The sequence below is a fragment of the Acinonyx jubatus genome, chromosome B2 (genome assembly GCF_027475565.1).
Source record: "Acinonyx jubatus isolate Ajub_Pintada_27869175 chromosome B2, VMU_Ajub_asm_v1.0, whole genome shotgun sequence".
NCBI lineage: Eukaryota > Metazoa > Chordata > Mammalia > Carnivora > Felidae > Acinonyx > Acinonyx jubatus.
Genome location: NC_069385.1, coordinates 146,970,236 through 146,978,632, shown reverse-complemented (window position 1 = coordinate 146,978,632; position 8,397 = coordinate 146,970,236). Strand labels below are relative to the sequence as shown.

General features: G+C 41.1%; 1 protein-coding gene across 1 annotated transcript; it reads right to left on the bottom strand.

Annotated features, from left to right (window-relative positions):
* Nucleotides 1-2,820: 2,820 nt before the first annotated feature.
* LOC106976311 (putative olfactory receptor 2W6) lies at nt 2,821-3,750 on the bottom strand. The gene has a single exon (XM_015073736.3). It carries the CDS (start codon nt 3,748-3,750, stop codon nt 2,821-2,823), a length of 930 nt encoding a protein of 309 aa, XP_014929222.2.
* Nucleotides 3,751-8,397: the final 4,647 nt, after the last annotated feature.

The following is an 8,397-nucleotide window of genomic DNA, read 5'->3' as shown; positions in this document are numbered from 1 at the left end:
ACACCTCGGCACCAAAGGCAACATGGATGCTTATTGAAGGCGTTTTTGTTTTGTTTTGTTTTTTACCTACCCCTTACAGTACCTTGATTAAAAGTAATTGCCACTTTCAGTGTAAAACTCAGCATTATGTAAATATGATCCTTCCCACGGCATTCGCGAAGGTGGTCCTCTAACTTTCCAACAGATGTACAACTTGTGAACATATGTGGTTGCGCTTACATTTACAGAAGCTTTTTTAAAAACACGAGGCACTGGTCTCACTAATTGATTAATAATGGGACATGAGTAACAAATAAGGAATAATGAAATGGGAGAGCACTGTAAGGGAGACTAATTTTAATGAGGAGGGGAGAAATAGCTTTCTTAGGTCAATCTGAAGAAGTTTATCATCTGCACTGTTGTTACCATCCAAACAGCCTCTAGACCAAGGCAGAATTCATGGTAATCTTGAGTTAACGATTCCCATGTAGGGGGAAATTAAAAAAAAAAAAAGTTTTGTTACCTAAAAGTTGGGGATGACTTTTGATATATGTAGAAATTGCTCAACGGATTATTTTCTCTCTCATCATAGAATTTATACTGAATTGAGAAAAACAGCATAAAACATTTGACAGCAGATGTAAACTCAGTCTGCTGAGACAGATCCACTTATAATCTTGAAGAATGGTGTATCAATTAAAGTGAAGGATTAGGGGGGCGCCTGGGTGGCTCAGTTGGTTGAGCGTCCGACTTCGGCTCAGGTCATGATCTCACGGTTTGTGAGTTCGAGCCCCGCGTCGGGCTCTGTGCTGACAGCTCAGAGCCTGGAGGCTGTTTCGGATTCTGTGTGTCTCTCTCTCTGCTCCTCCCCTGTTCATGCTCTGTCTCTGTCTCTCAAAATAAATAAATAAACATTAAAAAAATTTTAAAAAAAAGTGAAGGATTGGGGCGCCTGGGTGGCTCCACTGGTTAAGCATCCAACTCCTGATTTCGGCTCAGGTCATGATCTCACTGTTCGTGAGTTTCAGCCCCGCATCAGACTCTGCACTGACAGAGCCCCTCCCCTGCTCGTGCTCTCTCTCTCAAAATAAATAAATAAAACTTGAAAAAAAATTTTTTTAATACAGTGAAGGAATTATTTCTGGATGTGATTAATCAGCTAAGATGAAAAATCATCCCAAGCTATTTCTGATCGCTTACTATCTGCAGGGCATTTTAATAACAACCTGATACTTGGAATGATGTCAAGAAGGATTAAAAAAATAGCCTTACAATCAGGGAATTGACAGCCTAATAGGAGACATATAAATATAATAGTATTAACTAGAAAAACTGTATTTCCAGGTGTAAAAATGCAGAAGGTCAAAAGAAGGGCCAGGGCATTCTTAAATCCAAGGAACTCAGATAACTGTACAAATGTGATGCTAATTCGAGCTGACCACTGGCGCATGGGGAAGATTTGGATGGGGCATTTGCATGGGGAAAGGGGGAGAAATGGTAGAATTCTCTTGGAGGGTGGGTGGGGTATCCAGCATGCTGGTGCGACTGTGCAAGCACAGGGATGGGGGGGGGGGTGCTGTACACACAGTCTACACTGTGTAGCAAAAGCAGTGTCATTCGGTAGACGACAGCAGAGGTGCAGACTTATACACACCGCTTCTGAATGCCACGTATCCCCCGTGTGACCTGGGCTAATTCACACAGGATCTATAAACCATAGTTTTGTCGTCTGAAAACAATCAGGATGAAAACACCTACGTGCTTTCATAGGAGGCTTGAGACCGCATACTTAGCTTTACAAGGTAAATAAGATACAAGGTTTATTTTGTAGGGAAAAATGTATGCTTCTGTAGAAAATTATGCATTGTCCCGATTCTAGAGCTTACTGGATTCTGATTCTGTGGCCGGTGTTCCGCAACGTTGTAAATTATGGCGAACTCACAACAGTGCAAAGTAACCCTTGCTGGTGACAAGCGAATTCAGTCCTGTCAGGCAGAAGCTGAACTGGCTTCTCTCCCCACAGCAATGTTTTGTCTCCATTTGTACATTCATTTCAACATTGCTTCCCTTTTATTTGTATATATTTATTTATTTATTTTAGAGAGATAGAACATGGGGGAGGGGCAAAGGGAGAGGGAGAGAGAATCTTAAGCAGGCTCTTAGGCGTGGACCCCAACACAGGACCCGATCTCACAACCTCACGACCGTGAGCTCACTACCCGAGCCAACATCAAGGCTCGAGCCACCCAGGTGCCCCGACACTCCTTCACTTCTTCCTACCAATTTGTGCTTTTTGACTTTTTTTTTTAAATTGGTCACTATGTTTGCCTGATTCCTTCATTAATTGAATAAAATCTTTTCACCTCTCTTCCAAGACTTCATTCTTTCTACTAAACATTATTTTGCTAAGGTAGCTGCATACTATGTGTGGCTCTGGTTGATTGCTACTGGCTCTGGATACACTTCAGGGTATTTACCCATATTTTTTTAAAATTTTTTTAATGTTTTTATTTATTTTTGAGACAGAGAGAGACAGAGCATGAGCAGGGGAGGGTCAGAGAGAGAGGGAGACACAGAATCCGAAGCAGGCTCCAGGCTCTGAGCTGTCGACACAGTTCCCGACGCGGGGCGCGAACTCATGGAGTGTGAGATCATGACCTGAGCTGAAGTCGGACGCTCAACCGCCTGAGCCACCCAGGCACCCCAGTATTTACCCATATTTTTAAAAATCCAAGTGTGTGACGCACGGGCTGAATTGATCGCAAGCACAAAGTAAATGGCAGTGTTTGGAAAGCAATGTTTCACCTACGGCTTCATAACTCAGCACATGGTCGCTCCTGCTCATGGTTGCCTCCCCAAGACCCTTTTCAGCGCTCCTTTTACCTCCTTGTTCCTTAAGGTGTATATGAGTGGGTTCAGCATGGGGGTGACCAGGTTGTAGAAGAGGGTGAGAAACTTGCCCTGGTCTTGGGAAGCGCTGTTCCCGGGCTGCATGTACATGTAGATGATGCTCCCGTAGAACAGAGAGACCACGGTCAGGTGGGAGCTGCAGGTGTTGAATGCCTTGCGGCGCCCAGCGGCCGACTGGATCTTCAGCACGGCTGCCGCGATGTGGCCGTAGGACACGAGAATGAGAGCGAGGGGCAGGAGGACGATGAGGATGGCGAAGGTGAAGGCCAGCATTTCCACGGCGCGGGCGTCCACACAAGCCATCTTGATCAGTGCTGGCATTTCACAGAGGAAGTGGTTGACCCTGCGCCGGCCACATCTGGACAGAGTCATTGCGAGCGGGGACATGACGATGGCATTGACCAGTCCACTCCCCCAGGCCACGGCCACCAGTCGCAAACACAGCTGGGGGTGCACAATGACCAGATAGTGCAGAGGCCTGCAGACCGCGGCGAAGCGGTCATAGGCCATCACGGCCAGGAGGATGCACTCCACGCTCCCCACACAGAGGAAGGAGAAGAGCTGGACCGCACAGCCAGCGTAGCTGATGGTCTTGTCAGGGCCCCAGAGATTCACCAGCATCTGCGGGATACAGCTCGTACTGAAGCAGAGATCTAGAAAGGAGAGATTGGCCAGAAAGAAGTACATTGGGGTATGAAGTCGAGGGTCTAAAATACACACAAGGATTATGGTTGAGTTTCCCAACACAGCCACTGAATACAGAGTGAAATTGACCATGAAGAGTACCAGCTCCAGCCTCGGACGATCAGAGAAGCCCACTAAGATAAAACCATACTCTGAGCTGTCATTGGATTTTTCCATGGTCTTCCTTTCACATCATCTGTATACCTGTAAGAATAAAACAAACACCGAATCGATATTTTCTAAAGCCCCTGAATGTCGGGACCTTTAAGGAACAGGTAAGCCACCAAGTCCAATATCAGAATAGCTTCTGCCCAGCTATAGAAGCCATTCATCATTTGTTCAAACACGTAATGCAAATTATTCCATTGTTGGAAAATTCCAGCTTCTAATCATCATCCATTTATTAAGGAGGAATTTTTTTCCTAATTCATGAGAAAAAGAATTTCAACTTCATTGAATATACTTCATATCTAATCTCTCTTCATATGACAGCCATTTAAATGTTTTGAACTAAACTAAATTTTCTTTAGGTCAAGACATTCAATTTCCCTTAATGATTCTCCCTATAACAAGGGTATCAAGTCTATGATCACCTTGCAACCATCTTCCACGTACCCTCAATGTTGGCCATGACCTTCCGGAAATGTGACAGCCAGGGCTGAGTTCAGTATCCCAGATATGATTGGAAAAACACAAGGTAAAGAGAAACTAACATGACCTGGAGATTAGATCCTTATTAAGAGGGAATAAGCGTACAATTACTTCATGGGGTCAACGTCACCTTTTTATTTAGGTTATAATTGAATCTGCCAAATATTTACTGATTCCTGTGAAATGCTGTCAAGTCAAATCTCTTTCATTCGTTTCTCTGAAAGAAAAAGACTTCCCTAGTGTAGAATTGTGAGGATCAAGGGAGATACCACGTCCACTAATAAAATGGCAACTTTGGGCACATTGGTCTTCTGGTCGTCTTTCAGAAACACGGAAACAGCGTAATCAGCTTGTGGACGAGAGGTGCATGGCCAGGGGGATGAAGGGAGAGAGAAGGAAAGAGACTGTGGTAAAGAGAGTGATTTAAAAAGTAGATGGAAAAAGATTGAGGCTCATAAGGCTCAAAAGAATAAAGGCTCAAAAGAATAAAGAGAGCTGGCTTCATAAAAAGACAGGTGTATACTTGGAATCGAGGACGCCAGGATAATAACGACCCTCACAAAGAAAGGGAGAAAAGTGTGACAACAGCAGAAAAGCAGGTACAGAAGGAAAAGTACCTCAGACCATCTGCCATGTTGATTCTGTGGGAACCGAAGCCAAAATAATGACTACAATTATTAAATGGCCATTATAAAATATCTACTCTGCTGTGTGATCTAGAGGATCGAGGGCTGCTTCGATTATGATAATATGTTCAACTAGCAAGGTGGGACAAATGAAGGCAGAGTAGAACACAAGTTGTCACAAGTATTTTAATTTTCAAATTAGAAAACCGTATCTTTGCTGATAACTGCTCAGCTTCAAAGTTCTTAATAAATATTTTGAATATTTATATTCAAATATATTTATTTGATATATATATTCAAAATATAAATATTTTGAATATTGAATAAATAAATAAATACTTAAATAAAATAAATTTATTTTCCACAGCAAAATAGAATATACCAAAGTGAAAGAAAGAAAGTTTTCTTAATTTTCTCTAATCATTTAGGCTTACCTGACTTCAACTTTCCCAAAGGATTTAGGGATAACACATAGTAATGTTTTTTCCTCACGTTGGGATTTGTTACCTGGGATTTTGTGGGAGATTGTGCAGTTAACGTAAGTAGAAAATAACGATAGGGTGATGTGAGACTAATGCACCAGAAATCATATAGAAGCAGTTACAAAGATCTCAGCTTGTCCAGAAAGGGTATGACATACAAGCCCTGAGCTGACTTGTGTGCATTAGATTCTAGTTTCTTCCTGAAGATAAGAGTTGTAAAAGCTGTGTGATTTCTCTAATAATTTGACTAACGTGATAGAGTAATGGTGTGTTGCTACCTCAGAGGAAAAGTAAAATAGAGTAATTGCTGTAGGGCAGTTAAATTATAGAGAAAAAAAGGCAACTGTCATGGAAAATAGGGTTAGCTGTTCCTCCCCTGTCTGCCTGCCATTTGGGCCGAATAGCCAGCCTTCAGGAGCCTTCTAGGAGCCGTCCACCCAAACCCCAAGGTGAGGCAAAGACTTCCTGCTGACCCCAGAAGATAACCAGTGCAGGCGTGGAAGCTCTTATAGATGCTCATAGAATAAATGGAGGACTAATTTCTTAGCATCAAAATGGTACCTAGATGTTGACAGCATGTTTCCTTGTTGAGATTGCAGGGACTGTGCACTCCTTTGGGTAATTAGCAGGGCTACAGAAGAAACTAGAGGTGCAAATTCTTCGGGGAAATCTTGGAATAACACCAAGATGATTGGGCATCAGCACTCTTAGATTCTTGGTTTCTACCTGGGGCCATAGTCTCAAATTTTGATGTGTGTGGCGGGGGTGGGGGGCAGTTAACTATTTCTGGTGTTTGGTGGGACAAAAAAGTTCAAGTTTGGCAATATAGCACAAATAGGAACATCTTCCAAGCACCTCTTTGTCCTTGAAGTGAGATTTAGTCTGTTTTCTAAGGAAACAATCTTAAAGTCAAATTTCTTTCCATTTTAATATAATTTTCAAAAGGCTAATGCAAAAGAGTAAATAAAGGTTCTCTTTGTAACTTGATTTTTAACTTTTATTTTCACTTAGGTTGGCGAAGTTTCTAGAATATAGTAAACATAAAGCAAATACTTGGAATTTGATCGATTGGTGTTCTTTACATTATAATCAAACAAATGGGCAGTGGATAACAAGATGAAATGTAGCGAAATAGTAATTCATAAGATCCCAAAATACATAAAACTTTTTCAACCTCATTTATGATTTATAATTATTTATAATTAAATAAATACAAATTAAAACACTGCAATCTTTTCAGTTTGGTAATATCCAATCCGTGAGGATATGAGAGAATGGCACTCATACACTGCCTGTGGGAATGTCAATCAGGTTTACAATTTTGGAGGATGGTTTTACCAAATTTAAATTTGGCAAATGCACAAATCTTTGACCCACTAATTCCAATTCCTTGAATTCATTATTAGGATTGCTTCCATAGGTGTGTAAAGATATATGTGTATCTTTATATCTATATACCTATATGGATATCACAGTTACATTGTGGCTAAAAAAGGAAACAGACTAAATGTCCATTAACTGAATAATAAATGTTTACACAGTTGTAAGATAAATAACATAAAAAGCACAAACAATGTAATGTGTATTGATATTGGTGTTTGTAAAGAATTGAGGAGCACCTGGGTGGCTCAGCTGGTTAAGCAGCCGATTTTGGCTCAGGCCATGATCTCACAGCTCGTGGGTTCGAGCCCCGCGTCAGGCTGTGTGCTGACAGCTCAGAGCCTGGAGCCTGCTTTGGATTCTGTGCCTCCCTCTCTCTGTGCCCTCCCTGCTCGCATTCTGACTCTGTCTCTCTCAAAAATAAATAAAACATTTAAAAAACTAAACGAAAAAAATTGATATGAAATTGATATGGAAACAAAAATGAAATATAGAAAGCATATTTTAAGTATATTATATATTAAATATATCTATTAAGTATATCGTACATATTAAAATTATATTAAATGTAATTTCTATTTTAAAACATGTTGAAATTAATAAAATTAAATATAATTTTTATTTTCCATGTTTACATAAATATGCAAAGATAATGGGTGTTTGGAGGAGAAAGATTTTGTTTCCATTTTTCCAAATTAAAAAAAAAATTAACGTATAACCATATAAAAATGTAACATATAACCATGATTATGTTGCTTGAAACATTTAACAGAAATAAAACTTTGGAAGGGAATACAAATAATTTGCTTTGAGTTTAACATTTAGGTTCGACCCCAGCACAATCTCTAGCTCACAAAGAGCGCAGATCTTTGCATCTCATTGCCAAGGCACGAACATCACTGCGAGTGGCTGCATGCAGATTCTATAGAGCCCATGATCCAGCTTTTTTTTAAAATGTTTATTTTTGACAGAGAGAGTGTGCATGCATGTGCATGGGCAAGCGGGGAAGGGGCGGAGAGAGAGGGAGACAGAGGATCCCAAGTGGGCCCTGTGATGACAGCACAGAGCCTGATGCAGGGCTTGAACTCACCAACCGTGAGATCGTGACCTGAGCAGAAGTCAGAAGCCCACCCGACTGAGCCCCCCCAGGCGCCCAGCCCGTGACTCCATCTCTGTGACACAGGATCACACTGCCCCAGAGCTCTCCAGATGCTTGGTCTTCTGACCCACATTGACGTAGGTGTATAATTACATTCATTATTTCCTCACACCACCCAGGAATTTGGTAGGAAATAAATTATTTTGCCTCGTTCACAGATTGACATTTAAGTAGAGAAAACAAGTACTTTTCAAGATCACAGCAGGAAAAATTTCGACTTGTAGCACCGAGACCAAGTCATAGCTCAGTTGACGAAATGGGCGGTTTCCACTAGCCATGCGCCCAATCCCTCTCAATTAAACCTCACTCTGATTCTCTGGGCTCAGATGGAACCTGTAAACGTGGTGCGACCATAAGTATTTTTGTACAAACTACTAGTTTAAAAAAGAAAACAAATTGGCTCGATTTTCTTCTTTTTTTCAAGATGGTGGTGTGAATACGTATGGAAGAGTAAGTACAGAAGAAACAAGAGATAATAATACCTTGTTTTCCACCTTTAAATGCTTTACAGTGTGAACATAAAACG

Bases quoted from the DNA above. Each gene is read 5' to 3' on its own strand.
- LOC106976311 (XM_015073736.3), bottom strand. From the start codon at position 3,750: ATGGAAAAATCCAATGACAGCTCAGAGTATGGTTTTATCTTAGTGGGC.